This window comes from Lissotriton helveticus, chromosome 9 (genome assembly GCF_964261635.1).
Source record: "Lissotriton helveticus chromosome 9, aLisHel1.1, whole genome shotgun sequence".
In the NCBI taxonomy this organism is placed as follows: Eukaryota; Metazoa; Chordata; class Amphibia; order Caudata; family Salamandridae; genus Lissotriton; species Lissotriton helveticus.
This window is the reverse complement of record NC_136070.1, coordinates 980,227,642-980,245,529: the sequence shown is the minus strand read 5'-3', so window position 1 is coordinate 980,245,529 and position 17,888 is coordinate 980,227,642. Positions and strand designations below refer to the sequence as shown.

General features: G+C 45.5%; 1 protein-coding gene across 2 annotated transcripts in view; it reads left to right on the top strand.

The window, feature by feature from the left end:
- FANCD2OS (FANCD2 opposite strand) overlaps positions 1 to 15,850 on the top strand; it is a 54,233-nt gene extending 38,383 nt beyond the window's left edge. For both annotated transcript variants that reach the window (XM_078662254.1, XM_078662255.1), the window contains exon 2: positions 14,971 to 15,850. In XM_078662254.1, the coding sequence (XP_078518380.1) occupies positions 14,979 to 15,515 (537 nt within the window). In that variant the 5' untranslated portion in view covers positions 14,971 to 14,978 and the 3' untranslated portion in view covers positions 15,516 to 15,850. The remainder of the gene's footprint in view (positions 1 to 14,970) is intronic.
- The last annotated feature ends 2,038 nt before the right edge of the window (positions 15,851 to 17,888 follow it).

Genomic DNA, 17,888 nt, shown 5'->3' with positions numbered 1-17,888 from the left:
GACTACAACGCCTAGAGAAGTTCTAGTAGGAAACCATTTAGTGTAGGTAGGTGCACACACCACATCTCACTAGAAAATGTCCTTGGAAGCAGGCCCTAGTGGGCCACTTCAAGAAGAAACCCAGAGGGTGCCTTCTAAGTATGACTCATTCACGTTTCATGAACTGAGAAGCCTGTGTGCAGTCAGAAAATTGAGACAAGGACAGAGTCCAACCTTTAACCACCTGGTAGATATTTTAGTGGAGTATGATGCAGAAAGGGCATCCAACCCAGATCACCCAGGTAGTACAGAGGGGGGGGGCAGCCCTCAACAGAAGGTCCCACTGGTGAGAACCCAGGAGATTGTGATGATGATGTGGATGCTAACCAGGTAGAAGTCAGGCAACTGAACCAGGGTAACCTAGGACTACATGGGTCTGGAGAAGGAAGGATCCAATCCAGACCCCCAAGTAGGCCTAATGGTGAGTACAGAAGACCCAGATCAGTTTCCAGTGCATCAGACCATTCTGATTCATCAGTGGGGTCTGATGCCTCTGCTCTGAGGAGAATGCCTTCACCTCAGAGAAGGGAGCATAAAGCTAGGATGGGAGAGGCCAAGCTTAGGATCAAGAGGCAAGAAGTTGCCCTTGCAAAAGAGACCCTGGCTCTTGAGAGAGAGAGAAAAAAATTGAGTGGGTTAGAACCCACTGGTGGCAGCATAATTCCTAGAGATAGGCATAGGTCTCATGACCATAAAAACCTGAACAAAATTGTCCCTCCCTACAAGTGTGGGGATGACATCCACAAGTGGATAACTGCTTCGGAGATGGCCTGCAAAGTACAGCAGGTACCCCAGCGTCAGTGGGCAGCAATTTTGTGGCTCTCCTTTGCAGACAAAGGCAGAGATAAGCCTCTGACAGTTAGTGAACAGGATGCTGACAACTACAATGTCCTGAAGAGGGCTCTGATAGATGGGTTTGGCTTAACCACTGAGCAGTACAGGTTGCTGTTCAGAGAAACCCAGAAGGCACAGACTCAGGACTGGACTGACTTTGTAGATTGTGCTACTAAGGCTCTGGAAGGCTGGTTACTGGGCAGTGAGGTCAATGACTATACAGGATTGTATAATTTGATTATGAGAGAACAAATTCTTAACAACTGTCAGAACCAGTTATTGCATCAGCACCTGGTTGACTCTGATCTGACCTCTCTCCAAGAATTGGGAAAAAAGGCAGACAAATGGGTCAGAACCAGGGTGAAGCAGAAGGTACAGAACCATGGTGGCGATCAGAAGAAGCAATACCAAAAGGGTGGGGAGAAAGCAAAAGACCAGAAGTCTTCTCAAGGTCCCCAAAAAGCTTCTAATGGTGGGGGTCCCCAACAATCAAAAAAGAAAGAAGGTCCTAAGAAACCATGGTGCAAAGTATGTAAGGTAAATACTCACTGGACCAGTGATTGCACCAAGAAGGAGGCAGCTCCAGCCACCATTGCCCCTAAGGCAACTGTTCCCCCTAGTACAGCTAATAGTGGTGGTTCTCAACAGAAGGGTGTAGTAGGGTTAACCCATGGAACTGAGATGGGTTCTGGCCTAGTCAGAATACCAACTCAGCTGTTCTTGTCTGTGATGTGGACATGGCCATGTCCTCTACTGTGAGTCCCAGTAACTTGGGCAAGTACAGACAGACTCCTTTAATTAATGACAAAATGGCTCAGGCCTACAGGGACACATGTGCTAGTGTCACAATGGTGACGCTTGTCTTTGTGGACCCTGGACAGATCATACTAGGTGAAAATTACCTTATGACCAATGCTAGCAATGTCACTACCACTCACAGTATGGCAATTGTTAATTTCTCTTGGGGAGGGGTAACTGGCCTCAAAAAGGTTGTGGTTAGCTCAGACCTCCCTGTAGAATGCTTGCTTGGCAATGACCTGGAGACTTCAGCTTGGGCTGAAGTGGAGTTTAGGACCCATGCAGAGATGTTAGGAATATCAGCACATGTCCTTGCTGTGACTAGGTCACAGGTCAGAAATAGCAACACTGAACTAGCACTGGATTCTGGAACAATGGACCAATTGCCTACCAGGAGGAGCAGCAGTAGGGTTAAGGCAGTGCCTTCCCCGGTTGCCTCAGGAAGAGAGTCAGACTTCACAGGAAGCTGATTGTGAGACCCAGGAGGAACCTGTCCTAGAAGAGCTTGAGCCTGATCAGGTTGAGTTTCTTGGGACAGGAGGACCCTCCAGGGCAGATCTGAGGCAGGCGCAGTTAGACTGCCCTTCTCTTGAACCCCTCAGACAGCAAGCCCTGCTGGGAATGCTAGTGGGACCTACAAAGTCTATTGGGATGATGGGCTCCTGTATTCAGAGGCTAGAGACCCCAAGCCTGGTGCTTCCAGTAGATTGTTCATACCTTTGGCATTCAGGGGCTTCCTTCTCACCCTAGCCCATGATATTCCCCTTGCAGGACATCTTGGCTAGAAAAAGACTTGGGCCAGGCTTGTCCCTCACTTTCACTGGCCTCACATGTCAGAAGACACCAAGGAGTTTTGTCGCTCCTGTGTCACCTGCCAAGCCAGTGGCAAATCAGGTGGCATCACAAAGGCCCCCCTAATACCACTACCTGTGGTGGGGGTTCCGTTTGAACGTGTAGGGATTGACATTGTTGGACCAATGGATCCCCAAACAGCCTCTGGGCACAGGTTTATTCTGGTGGTAGTGGATCATGCCACCAGATACCCAGAAGCTATTCCCCTAAGGACCACAACAGCCCTCCTGGGAGTTTTCTCAAGAGTGGGTTTTCCGAAGGAGGTTGTCTCAGACAGAGATGCAAACTTTATGTCTGAATATTTGACTGCTATGTGGAAGGAGTGTGGAGTGAACTACAAGTTCACCACACCCTATCATCCACAGTGCAATGGTCTGGTGGAGAGATTCAACAAGACCTTAAAGGGCATGATTAAGGGTCTACCTGAAAAGCTTAGGCGAAGATGGGACATCCTACTGCCCTGCCTTTTGTTTGCTTACAGAGACGTCCCACAGAAGGGGGTTGGCTACAGCCCTTTTGAACTTCTGTTTGGGCATTCTGTAAAAGGACCCCTGTGTCTGGTGAAGGAGGGATGGGAGTTACCTCTCAAACCTCCCAAACAAGACATTGTGGACTATGTACTTGGTCTCCGCTCCAGGGTGGCTGAGTACATGAAAAAGGCATCCAAAATCCTTGAGGCTAGTCAGGAATTGCAAAAGGCCTGGCATGACCAAAAGGCTGTGCTGACTGTTTACCAGCCAGGACAGAAAGTGTGGGTGTTGGAGCCAGTGGCCCCAGCAGCTCTCCAAGACAAGTGGAGTGGACCCCACACTATTGTTGAACAGAAGGGGGAAGTCACCTATTTGGTTGACCTTGGAACTCCCAGGAGCCCCCACAGGGTGCTTCATGTGAACAGATTGAAACCATTTGTTGACGGCAGACATGGGCTTGCTCACGGCTACAGATGAGGGACAGGAGGAGGAGAGTGACCCTCTCCCAGACCTGCTTTCTCAGAACCCTGATGAGGGTTCAGTTGATGGTGTAGCCTTGGCAGGCAGCCTCACTGACCAACAGCAGCAGGACTGCAGACAAGTTCTACTGTCCTACCGACATATGTTTTCTTTGACTCCAAGTCAGACTATCTGGTGCACTCATGAAGTGGACACTGGGGACAGCCTGCTTGTTAAAAGTAAGATTTACAGGCAACCTGGTCATGTCAGGGACTGTATCAGGACAGAGGTCCAAAAGATGTTGGAATTGGGAGTCATTGAGCCCTCAGAGAGCCCTTGGGCCAGTCCAGTAGTCCTGGTGCCTAAACCTCACACCCAAGATGGTAAGAGAGCGATGAGGTTTTGCGTGGATTACAGAGGCCTCAATGCTGTCACTAGGACAGATGCCCATCCAATTCCAAGGGAAGATGAACTCATTGACAGATTGGCATCTGCCAAGTTTTTGAGTACATTTGACTTGACAGCTGGCTACTTGCAGATCAGACTAGCTGATGATGCAAACGCCAAAACAGCACCCCAGGAGCACATTATCAGTTTGTGGTAATACCCTTTGGTCTGAAAAATGCACCTGCCACATTCCAAAGGTTGGTGAACCAAGTCCTCTCAGGTCTGGATGACTACTGTGCAGCTTATCTTGATGATATTGCTGTCTTTAGCTCCACTTGGGAAGATCACCTGATCCACCTGAAGAATGTTTTGGAGGCCCTGCAAAAGGCAGGCCTAACTATCAAGGCTACCAAGTGCCAGATAGGGTAGAGTCAGGTTGTATACCTGGGTCACCTTGTAGGTGGAGGTCAGGTTCAACCATTGGAGAGCAAGATCCAGACCATAAAGGACTGGACTGCTCCCACCACCCAGACACAGGTCAGAGCTTTCTTAGGCCTGACTGGGTACTACAGGAAATTTGTCAAGGGGTATGGTTCCATAGTGACACCCCTTAATGACTTAACTTCCAAGAAAATGCCAAAGAAAGTTCAGTGGACAGTAAGCTGTCAAAAGGCATTTGATGACCTGAAGCAGGCCATGTGCACTGATCCTATTCTGCAAAGTCCAGACTACTCCAAGGAATCATTGTTCAAATAGATGCTTCTGAGTTGGGGGTAGGTGCTGTTCTTTCACAACTGAATAAAGATTGTCAAGACCAGCCAGGAGCTTTTATTAGCAGAAGGCTGACCCCCAGAGAGAAACGTTGGTCAGCTATTGAGAGGGAGGCCTTTGCTGTGGTTTGGGCACTGAAGAAGCTAAGGCCATACTTGTTTGGTACTCACTTCAGGATTCAGACAGACCATAAGCCCCTCTTGTAGGTAAATCAGATGAAGGGTGAAAATCCCAAACTGCTTAGGTGGTCCATTTCCCTACAGGGGATGGACTTTACAGTGGAACATAGACCTGGGACAGACCATGCCAATGCAGATGGACTCTCCAGATATTTCCTCTTAGAACATGAAGACTCAACTGGTCAAGGTTAGTTTAATGACCCTGCGTTGGGGATGGGGGGGGGGGGAGTTGTGTAGGAGAGAAGGGTCTGCTTCCTATGGTCACCCCCACTTTTTGCTGTGATTCTCTGTTTTTCAACTTTAATGTGGCTGTGGACCTGCTAATCAGACCCACAGCCCGGCTGTTCTCTCTCTAAATTGATACCATGCACTTTAGGTGCGTACCAGATTGGTTACTGGGTCACTCTTGTGAGCCCCTGTATAGTGCACCGTAGGTACCCAGGCCATAGGTGTACCCTAGGCCTACCAGGGGCTGCAGCATGTATTGTGCCACCCCTGGTTTGCCTTCCAAACTGACACCACAGGTCTGTTCACACAGCCTGGGTAAGGTGGTGTAATCACCCCTTACTTAGATATAGTATACCTATATCTACCTTTATATATAGACACATATACACCTATAAGACACTCCTATGGTAGGCCTCGACAATCCTGGAGGCAGAGTGCTTGGGTTTATGTGAGAGGGTGCCCTAGCATGAGCTGAGCCCCTCTGCATCTTTCGGAACCATCTCCTTATAGCTGTTCTATGACATAGCCATACCATATACTCTTAAGTGCATTATATTCCTCACGGTTAATGCTAACTTTGGTTTGGCTTTATCAAAACATGTCGTGTAAGGTGTCAAACACTTTGGAATACTACCCCCGGCCAATTCTGGCGGCGGGGGTATCATTCCACCCTTCTAGAGGGAAAACACATGTATGTTACTGCTTTACCCGGTTAAAGTTAAACAGAGCCTCAACATCGCAAAATGGATGCTGCTGCCCCAGACACGAGTCTGACCTCCTGTTGCTGGGGGAAACTCCAGCAAGGGCGGCCTGGACAATAGGTTTCCTGTCCAGGGAGGTGCCAGCACCTCCCCAGACAGAGGTTTTGTGTATTGGGGCAGGGAGGGCTGCATTCAGTGAATGCATCTAGACACTGCCTGGGACACACAAGGTGCTCCATGCATAGCCCAGTTCAAACCAGTTGCTGGGGCACTCCAGCCCCAGCTCTGGCGCGAAACTGGACAAATGGAAAGGGGTGTATAACCCCCTTCTCAGGTCCACCCATAGGAGGGACCTAGGCAGGTAATACAGCCCCCATCCTTAGTATAAGTATAGGAGATGTGTCCCCAGGACTTTAGATTATCCTGGAACAAAACTTTGATACAGATCTCTTGGACCTTCGACATTCTATTCTGACTAGAAGCTGGAAGACATCTCCCTTGTGGTCATGGAGTGGTCACCCTGTTCAAACAGGCGCCAACAGCAACTTTGCCGGTCTGGAGTTTCAAGGCTCCCGCCGGAACCCGAAGACTCTGCGACTCAAGAACTGGACTTCCAGACTTCTCTGACCCCGACCCACATCCACAGCAAAGCTGAGACCCGTGGCGGACACGAGAGACGTGGGACCGGACATCTTGGACATCCTGCATTTTCTACCTGCGCTCCTTTTCTGAAGCCTCAGTAAGTTGTGCATTGGGGTACGAGAAGCCCCAGCCCGAGCATCATTTGACCCGAAGCCCAGGCCCCCACACTCCGCGAGTGTCCTGTGGGCCCCGCCTTTACATTTGTGCTCGACGTGTCTTCCCGGTTCCTTGCCTATTGGCTAGTGAGCCCCCTGAAGACGCCATCTTGAATCTAACTTGCGATCCTGGTTGCTCCAGGCTTGCCACAGCTTCCCTGCAAAAGAGAAGGGCCACAGACCTTGCTGGTCTGCAACAGAGCCAATCTCGACATCCTGCGTGGGTTGCGGTTGCCAAGGCTTGTTGGGTCCAATCAGGATACCGACACTGCAGTCATCTAGATCCATTGGGGGACAGCTCGAATCCAGCTCCTGGTCCTCGTCATTACCTCCTGGATCTCGTGGCTGAAGAGACAAGCTTACTGTCATCACCTTAAAGCACCCGACATCGCCTGGTTCCTTCCTGGTTCCTTCCTGGTCACTGGCTAGTGACCCAGACTCTGTCCCCTCTGCTTTCAGGTTCTTCACATCTCCGATCCACCTTTGGATCCACCCGGACACTTTTCATCAGGTCGCCTGCAGCACTCTTTGCAGCTCTCCATAGAAAACTACGATGAAACCCGACATCAAAAGACACCTATGCACCCGGCTTCCGTGGGTGAGGTAACACGAGTACTCTGGTAGTCTCGAGGGTATTGGCCCTCCTAGTGTCTAAGTCTAAAAGGGTTCTGTCCTAGTCCATCCGGAAGTGTCCTTAACTTGTAACTTTGTAACTTTTACGAACTCCATAGAAAGTCGATGGGAGCCTGCGCCTGTGTTTAGACACTGCAAGTGACTCCCGTGGGTCTCCTACTTCTTAACCTTTGGTTGCTTAGTGTAGCCCCTGCGACTCTACAGGCCCTAGGCCTGCTTTCTAACTCTCACGTGGTACTTATACCACTTTCTTAGTATATGGTTAGTGAAGCCCCTAGGGCATAACATATACTGTGCAACTTATTGTGTATTAACTGTGTGACTTGTATTGTATTTTTACCTCTGACCTCATAAAGAGTGCAGAAGGGTTGTGTTTAGATTAAATGCATATATATTTGATATATACCTTGTGTGGTGTCCTTTCATTTGGTATTCAAGTGATTATATATGATAAAACAACTTGCTTAACTCGCCTACTGAAGTCTTAGCCTGGAGACTGCTGGTTCATGCTACCACTAGGATAGCTTTCTATAAGGTTGACTTTACAACCACCATCAATAAGGGTCGATTAGACTGGTACAAGGTGCCCACTAGAACTAGTGGACATCATATGCCAGGCTAACTTCTCACAGAGAGGGCTACAGCTATCCTAAATGCCGAAGTGGACTTGAGCGCATGACAAGTTTTATTTAGTAAAATACCTTCATTGAAATAGAATATTTTAGAAAAGTAATCTTTTTGATGTCTGAAAGGGAGTGACGTAACAGACCAATATCATTGCTTTGCCTAAGTGTGTTTTTCTTGACCCAAGTAAATTGTAAGTATTTCAGCCCCAGTGTCAATTCCACTTTTACAGCAGCTTCGATTGTTCCATAATGATCTTTAGCACTGGCTGTATTATTGACCAGAACGACACCACCACCTGCATTGTGAAAGCTCCAAATATGATACAGCATATGTCACGGGAGCTTGTCAACAAAAAGAAATCCCCTAAATGATTGCAAGAAAAGAAATGCACAAGTTATTAACATGCTTATAATGAACAGCCCCTCGCGGTGGCGGCTCCTCCGCTAAGTTGGGGGAGTGTCGCCCCACTGCTTTTTAGCAGTGAAATAACGGGAAAATAAAATGATGATAACTCACGGTATTATCATTTTATTTTGTCCTACTTCATGCAGATTTGCATTACATGGCAGGGCGGGTGGGGCTGCTCTGCTCACAGACCAGGGCAGGGGAGGAGTGGTAGCACCCTCCTGAATTTCGCAGTGACTGTTTGGCCGGCCCTCTCGGGCAGTCCAAACTGTCATGCGCACTTTGCATGTTCTCCATGCAGGCTGCATTATAGACTACATGGAGAACATGCCCAGGCTCCCAGTCAGCCTCTGAGTGCGGAATCATGGCACTCAGACCAATCACAGCGCTGCCAAGGAAGCGTTGTGATTGGCTGACTGGGATCCTGGGTGTGCTTCCTGTTCAGGCCGAGCGAGGGACTTCAGAGGAGAGATGCGGCGAGAAGGTAAGTTTTTTTCCCTTTATTTTTTAATACCCGCTCCCCTTTGAATCTTCCCCCTCCATTCCGTGCCAGCCGCCTCTGCCCCCTCCAGAAAGATACATTTCACCATCAAACCAAACTGCTTCATCCTAGGTTATTCTTTACGCTGTACCGGACATTCACATTGGCCAGAGCTGCCAACTTTGGAGCTGAGGAACCAGGTTTGAGTCTTAGCGTCAGCTCAACATCCTGTGATTCTGGGCAAATCACCTAATCCCCCCATGCCTACCAAAAATGACTGTGTCCTTGTGTAATGTAACTGGTGCTCATGTAAAGCGCTCCAATACCTTCGGGTCGAGTTCGCCCTATAAAAAAACTGCAAAAAAACAAACCCTTAAACATCACTGGAGATGAAGCACTACATGGAACATCAAGGCGGAACTCAAGGTAACAGCCTGACACAGTCTAAATAATAACTTCACAAGACAAGGTGTAAAGACATTGAGTCCTTCTTCACATACCACTTTTATACTGTGTGTGGGTTGACAACCCTTATGGTTGATCTGTGTTATTGAAAGTGTGAGATTGTGGTTTGTGCTTTTCTCAATGACCATAATGGACACAGGCTACCATGTTGAAATGGGGTACTTGTGAAGTGTCTATGTTTCTCAGTGAAGAAATGTCAGTTACAGTGGCATTTATGTGTGTATATGTCCCTGTAGGAAAGGAGGACTCTTACTTGCAGCCTTACATTGATACTCCGGCCACCCTATTGTACATGATATTCCCAATGGAAACTTCTAACTTCCCCACCTTTAGAATATCACCAACCTGCTGAATATGGAAAATTTCTCAGCATTGTTCCTGCCCATGACTAGGTGGTGCCATGCGGCTCTCCTTTGACTTCATTCCACCCTGTAAGCGGAGCCACATGTAAGCGCCACCCCTGTGCAGCACACACAAGATGATGGACGGAATGTTGCACAATGGCAAAACATTCACCCCCAGTCACAGATCTGGGTTTAATCCATCGTTATTTTGCTCACCAAGCCACCCCACTTCAGACATGGCATAAGCAAATCAGTCTTGACCCTGTGCCTCATGGGAACGTCCAGACTGAACTGCCAAGCCATGTCTTCCCTGGACCGGAATCAAGCATCCTTGGACCGGTTTCTGGCTATCAGCCGTCATCCGCAGGATAGCTTGACTCCAGTGGTGTAGTGAGCACGGGACCCACGTCTGGGCATACCCTTCCCACATAGGGTGAATAGCAAAACACACAAGATGATGGACGGAATGTTGCACAATGGCAAAACATTCACCCCCAGTCACAGATCTGGGTTTAATCCATCATTATTTTGCTCACCAAGCCACCCCAGTTCAGACATGGCCATATGCAAATCAGTCTTGACCCTGTTCCTCATGGGAAAAGTCCAGACTGAACTGCCAAGCCATGTCTTCCCTGGACCGGGATCAAGCATCCTAGGACAGGTTTCTGGTTATCAGCAGTCATCAGCCAGGATAGCTTGACTCCAGTGGCGTAGTGAGCACGGGACCCACGTCTGGGCATACTCTTCCCACATAGGGTGAACAGCAAAACACACAAGATGATGGACGGAATGTTGCACAATGGCAAAACAGGTCAGTGTACCACATACATGCAGAGTTTATAATCTTATATGTGTATGAAAGAAGGAGATGATTGGAAGATTCCATTAAAGACAAGATTAGAACATGAGCAATACATGATTTTGATTTTTGACTTGTGTAATGCATCTGTAGCATTTCGGCATTTCATACATTATAATACATGGGATTCTGAAACCCCTGTATTAATGCCTGTCTCTAATTTCTTTTTAATGGGTGAATTGTGACACACCCAGTCGCCAATTATAAAGAAAAGACGCCAGAACTTGACTACTATAAGTTATTGCAGTCGAGTTCTGACATCACAATACCTGCTGCCAGAGGTAGCAGTCCAGGTGAAAGCAGTTCAGGTCACATAGCATAATTGAAGCATTTGTTTAAAGCAACGAAAACGAAACCTGACTTTTCTTTCCTGTGCTCATACTTCTAGCTTTCAATGACAAAGCAGAGAGAATATGTTTATTTTTTTGCTTTCCACATTCTGAGCTACTGTAGCTTTTATTTTGCTTACAAAAGTGACTTGTATTGAACTGTTTTATATATCTGTTTGCAACAAATACCTAACAGGTTTTTGATGTGTTTCATTTTGCACTAGAAGTTTTTATTTTTCATGTTGGCAAATATGCTTGCTCTTTCATATGAAAGAGCTATGCGCCAAGGTTTTAAGTGGTTTGTAGGAAAGGTGAAGGTGTGACCATGTGTTATATGGGATAAAGTACCACCTGTCATACATTAGAAGGATATTGCCAGTCACCTCATGTACCATAACCTTATAAAGAACCTCAGACTTCGGGTTCATTCCTCTATATGGTTATGGAACTGCTCTTGACTTGTAATATCCTTACAATGTAAGGAAGGGGTACTTTATCCCATACATATTTTCAAGGATAAACTTGAGATGTTTATGATTGTCTTTTTAGTTGATAATCCTTAGCTTCCAATTTTTTGAAGAAACGCACATAATAAATTAACACGGTGATACTCGGGCTGAAAGAGAACAACCACAATGCTAAACTCGGGAAATTTTGGTTTCATAATCAATAGCTGTCATTTCTGAGTTCTGTTAATTGGCCCAGTAGAAATGTTGCTGTGAACATTCTAAAGTCCAAGTAATCCAGACCTGGGAACAGCCTGTCACTGTTAAAGATATTCAGAGTCTGTTAGCCTTTGGTTATTTTTACCCAAAAATGATTTTCGGGTCCTCAACAACATTTACTTAATTACACCTAAATCAGACTGCTTTTGTATTGGGTACCTCTGAGAGTGGCAATTCAGTTATTTTGATTAAGATGGAGCTGAATTGGAAAGATTATAAAATCTCCTAATAGGTAAAACTTGTATCTCACCCTTCCTTACAGAAAAGCTATGCCTGGGCCCACCCCGCTCAGGAAGCCAGTCATCCCTACTACCCTCGCACCTTTCTATGACCCCACCGCAAACATATCAGCCACGGTTTAAATTATCCTGATGCTCCACTGCCAAAACCACCTTCAAATGGATGTATTTTATCCCTCTGTGGTCATCTCACAGGGTTTAGAAGAAACCCACCGGGGCAGTAAGGCCCTTCGCCCCCCCAAATCTTTTTGGTAGTCAGCAGGGGCCTTTTCCCTCGCCAATGTAGATTGATGCAGATCAGGAAAAAACATCAGACTTTGCTATCTCAATGTCACCTGTTTGCGTCTCATGGCCTTTCTGCTGTTCGCCACCAACATTACAGTTCCATCAGGATAACCAGTCTGCTTTCTTGAGTTAGGGGTAGTTCTGAAAGTCTTCTTCACCATAGTGTTAACTACTTCAGGCAAGATGTTAAGCAATCCAGTCAACACGGTTCTCAGTTTGACTTACAAAGCCTTCAGGGGCACTCCTACTAGGACACCCAGGATCCGCAGATACGTACCCCTCTGCAGGTTATCCAGCATCTGTAGTTTCGCATCAAGCTGTACCATGGATGCCACAGTGTTTCCCATGATGAACCACCCTCCCTAACCAAGATCTCCAACTCATATTTATACCCTTCCAGCATTTTGATCCGGCCTGCTAGTGATGTAAGCATAAGTTCAGCCATCATCATTTTACTCATTAAGGTCTTCAGCTTCTCACTGCTGTGCACAGTTGTGAACCCCATTGCGACAGTGTCCCCCAGATTAGGATGCAGGGGTGTCTGCTCGCATCCAAACGGTCAAGATCTGACAGCCAGCTCCTCCATTACGTCCTTCGCTTTAGGTCTAGAGCCAGCACCTTTGAGTTGAAGAAGTCTTCTTCACATCTCGTTTTGTACGCTATGTTTCGCAACTGCAAAAATTGCAGTGAAGCGTTAAGTGAAGCTGTAGGTCCTTTTAGGGTATGCAGTGGGTTCCATGGACTTTGCGAAAGCACCCTGTGGGAGGTTCAAAGTAGGCCATTGGCCTCTGATGCTCAGAAAGCAGAAGACCGCCTGCCCAAAGTTAAACAAGGCCTCTTATGCTTGCCCTCTCTCTGCATTGCCTCCTTCAGCTCCCTGCCTTGTAAAGGTGGATCAGACAGTTTGCCACACTCTAATCATTGCAGGTCAGCCGGTCCCAGGTGACTCCTCAGCCAATGGAACTCCAGCAACACCCTGCCTCTCACTGGAAGTGGTGGCCTTAAGGAGGTTGCCACTGTCAGCATACTCAAGCATGCAGCAGTTCGCTAAGCTTAATATTTGACCTTCGCTTTCTTGTTGATTCTAAACCATTAACTCCTTCTACCTTTTTGAGTAGGTATCTTCTGAAACATCAATTACTCAATTGTCCTTGTGTTAGTCTGCTGTGCCGCATATTATCAATTAGACGCTAAAGTTAAGACATGTGAGCTGATCTAGATTTGAGAAAGCATTGATTTCCCCGTTGTTTTTGTTCTTTTTCCAAAATCAATTTTCACATCTGGCTTTGGATTGTAGTCCTATTCTCTGAACATCCTGAGTTATTTACCCTTCTCTACCTCCCGCACCATGGTTGCAGGAGCGCCCGCATTCTTGAAGCCCATTTATTGACACATTATTTCAGTCACACATTTGCTCTAGTTTATAAATTTCGTTGAGCATAATCCAGTGGGACTGCCATTGGCAAATGATTTACAATGGCATCCTAACTGGGGCAGCAATTCCGCTGTCCTTATAAATGGGTGGTATTGTTACTGGTGCAATAATTATGGTGGCATTTCAACCAGACAAGCAATTGTTATTGTTTTTCTATGTTCCCCAGCCTGCTGGTAGCACATTTTTGTCACAGTAGTTATGGCTGCGGGAATGTAGCGAATTGCATAATTTTGATGCAGTGTGATTGAAACCACATTGATTTGGAAACCAAAGTCCATAGCTGGTTTGGCTTCATCTGCAAATTTAAACTATTTGTTACTGCTTGGAATCTTTCAAAGCTATGAATTACGTTAGAGGATTGGTGACTATGAAGTTGCTGAGTTACATATTTCATGTGGAAAACGTGTACTCCTTGATCTGATGTTAAAGGGCTCCACCAAAACTGTCTTAGCCCTTTACATCAGACTTCGACGGAGACAATCAGACTGCTCCAAGATTTATTGCAGAAGGAACTAAACAGATAATTCTAGGATTGTTGGTAAATTGAAGTAAGGAACATTTGAGCACCAGATGTGTCAGAAAAGTTAATGTGCTAAATCTGATATCCACGTGCAGCATTAGATTTCTGAGGTTCTTGCCCTTCATATTGTGGTTTTAAATAATTTTACTTGAAACGTTTTTTGGAAATGTATTCCTGGTCCAAAGATTGAGTATTTTAATGTAGAGCCATAGATATTCAATGAGGAATGTCCAATGGAATACATACACTAATGTGTAATCCTGAATGAAAGACAAGAAAAAATCTGAATTGTAGTTCTTGTAGGTAACATTATTTTACATGGAATAAAAAAATCTCTTTTTTTATTTTCTGTATAAAATTTGAAAGGAACATCAAAAACTTTAAAACTATTAATGTGTTGCTAATGAATAAAATATGCCTCGAAGTGGAAGATGGACAAGGAACAAACAACAAGTGCTCTGAACAGTGCAATGTAATAAGCGTCAAAAGGGGTAAATGTTTTATTCTATCGTTAAATTAATATGCCTGAGCAGACTAACCAAAAAAGTCGTACCATATAGTTCCACGTACCATAGCTTTGTTTTCTACATTTATGGGTATTCGTTTTTACTTAATTACATTTATGATCAAATTTATCAACACTTTGCGCGGGTGCAAAATCACTAAAAGTGATGCAAACTGGAGAAAAGTGTTGATTTTTCATTAAGGATTTACCAAAGTTTGCCTAAAAGTAACGCAACACAGCGATATGCACTGCTTTGATAAGGGAGCATCCCATGGTTGAGACATCAGCACTCCCACGCACTCAGCCATGGTTTTTGGCGCAAAGCTCTATCTACTAACATTTGGAGAATGGGCTTAGTACCCTAAAATACGCCTCATTGAATCAAGTAGAAATGTTTATTTGGTTGCTGCTCTGTATTGCATGAAGTAATAGTACATTTTTACTGCCAACCTTTTGATGCAAAGTCATAACTAAGGTTATGCATTGCAGGTAGGTAGCTTGCATTTTGCTAACCCCTAGACTTATGTGAATTGCCTATTCAGTGTCAATGCCTGCAGTATTTAATATTTTTCTCACATTCAATTCGGAACTATTTTCTTCTAGATGTGGAAATGGCCGGATATCAACTCTGGTCACCATGGACTCCACTAGATGAGTGCTTTCAATGGTTGCGACGTACAACACCCAAACCTTTGTCAACCAAGCACCCATTCAAGGCCTCTCAGTCCTTTCTGCATACCCCATCCGATCTAGAGGTGCAGCTCTGCTTTCAGGAACTGAGCATTGTTCTGGATACCAGCATCTTAGATCCTGGAATAAACCTTCGGCAGCCATACTACACTTCGGAGCCAAGGATCTTCAAAACCAAGAAAGACGTTCTTAAGCCGCAGCCAGTGAAACTCAACGGAGTGGACTCTGTGTTCGGTAGGATTATCACTGCTCAGGCCCCCAAGTGGACCGGTACTTTCAGAGTTTCTGAAAGATCGGCCTTTAGTAAGATCATCAGCCCTGAACATAAATGGCCCACCGGACTAAAGGAACCCCAAATCCAAGTAACAATAGCTATGTGTAAGCAAATGTTGAGGTCTATTTTGTTACTTTACGCAACGTTTAAGAAATGCACCTTTGTTTTACAACATTCAAAATAAAAACGCCAATGACAGGACAACTCTTACTATATGTATTTTACATAAAATTGTTCATTTTGTCAGTTGCCTAGTGGACGAGTACAACAGTTATTGGTGGGGTAACTGTAATCATGGCTTCCGGAGTCAATAAAGGGCATTAATACCTTAGGTGCTGAGTGTCCCTCTTCAGCACTAATCTTTTTTTTGATATTTGACTAGATGTTTGTACCAATACATCTTAAAAAAATAACCAAGACTCAAATGACATAATTATTTGTCCCAAGATACTAATGCTATCTAAGGGTTTTATAGCCCAGGTTTAAGAAAGATTTCAACATATGAAGACAATGTGTGTTTTGAATACATTGAAATTAAAATATGTTTAAAAGGAGTGTTTGTGTTGGCATTAATGAGAACACCTTTCCTTTGCTTAACCGTAACATCAACCTAGATTTTACAAACTGACAATACTGAATGTAATTTTTACCCAGGTCTCTCGATCAAGAGGTGGTCTTTTTTTTTGGTTGAGCCTACAACGGAAGCAAAGGCTTATTGCGCCCTTTCTAACAATTTACAGGGGCTTACAGCCCTCCCATTGCTTACCACTGGTTGGCTTTATTGTCACTCTCATTTGCTTACATCTTATTTGATTTTCAGCTTGTATATCTTGTGTTTATCACTCCCTTGGAGCATAGTCTCTTTACCATCTCTGAGACTGGCTGGCTTCTATCTTCCACGAAAACCTCCACATTTCACTAATAAATGCAACAATTCAATTAAAACTGATTATGGGATTGCATTTATTTAGCGGGCCTAAAACTGGCTCACTTCTCATCATTAAAAAATCATAAAGGGCTCATATGTCCTGGCTACCGGGCAGTTGTGTGTGCTGCCGAGCTAGGGGCTAATTTCTCTGTGGTGGGGGCTCATTTCGTTGATGGGGACCTGCGTGCGATTTGAAATAAAAAAAAAAAAACGAATTTCGTTTTGCACACGCAGGTCCATCAAAAAAATTAGCCCCCAGCACGGCAGCACACACAACTGGCCGGTAGCCAGTCCGGCCCTGTATATGTCCCCAGTTCTATGCAAAATACTGGCTCCCGCTAAAGGACAGAATTAATTTTGAAGCATTGGTTTTAGTTGACCAGGCACCCTTACTTGTTTCCCAGAATTTCTGGCCAATGATTTCCAATGGAATTCTCCAACTCGTGCCTTAAGAGCGAGTCATCAATTTCTGCCCAACATTTTTTAAAACAAAAACTGGTTGAGATGTGTGACTGGACTTTCTCAGTTACTTCTGCCAAACTACTGAACTTCCTCCCACTGCAGCTCGTGCAGATGCCACTCTTGCTATATTCGAAAAGCAATTAAACCATTCCTCTTCTAATCGTCATCTATTATTGTTTGCAGTTAATTTGGTATAGCACATGACAAGACACCTATGCGATAGAGGCGCTATAAAAATACAGGTTCATATACCATAAGACATAACAATAATAATTAAGGGGCATGGTAAGGCTTTTCATCTGCCTCAGCTGGTACCTGTGGAGAGTAAAACTTTCATCTTTCTCCTTGTCAGTGCCCCTCCTCTACATCCTGATTGACTGTTCCTCCTTTTTTATGGGTGATATACAGGAGGCACCAATTCCTCTTTTTCTGTGTTTGACTTAATTCTGTCTACTTCTTGAGGGCCTTCTCCCATCTCAGAGGTACTGGGAAGAAGAGCGGGCGATAAGTGTTTTTGTTGGAAGAGCCTGGACAAAACCCTGTGGTAGAGCCCCTGGCTCATTCAAGGTACACCGAGTATGGGTGTTAGGTCAATATGGCATGGAGTGTGCTGCCAGATCACCGGAAGTCTGTGCCTGGCTGAAATTGACTCCTTCCCCAGGGCCAATACCTGGGCACAGAGAAAGGCCGAAGCCACATGTACCTCTAAACACCTCTAACTCCTGAGATTACCTGCCGCCCAGGGCACATGCACATTCAACCTAGTGGCTGACTTCACAGAACAGGGATAAAAGTGCTAGATTTGCACCACAATACCAAGGAACCTACCACAGGCACCCACATGAACCAGCACAGACACCAGGAACCCCAAGTCACGTTCCAAGAAGTCAAAGAGGAGATCTACTTTGGTAAAAGCTGATTTATTGGGTTCACAGAGCAAAGTAACCTTTGACATCCAAGTTCAAAACAACCTCTTCAGTGGATCTGACTATGAAGACTTGCTACCTATCTCTCCTAGGGTGTGGCCGCAGAACCTAACAGGGCACAAGAAATGTAAAGGGGATATTCAGACTTTGACTTTTCGTGGAGAGCCTCATCATTTCCCTGGAAGAAGTAAACATTAAGCGGGGATTTCCACAGAACAAATCTTCATCCATGAGCCCCTCT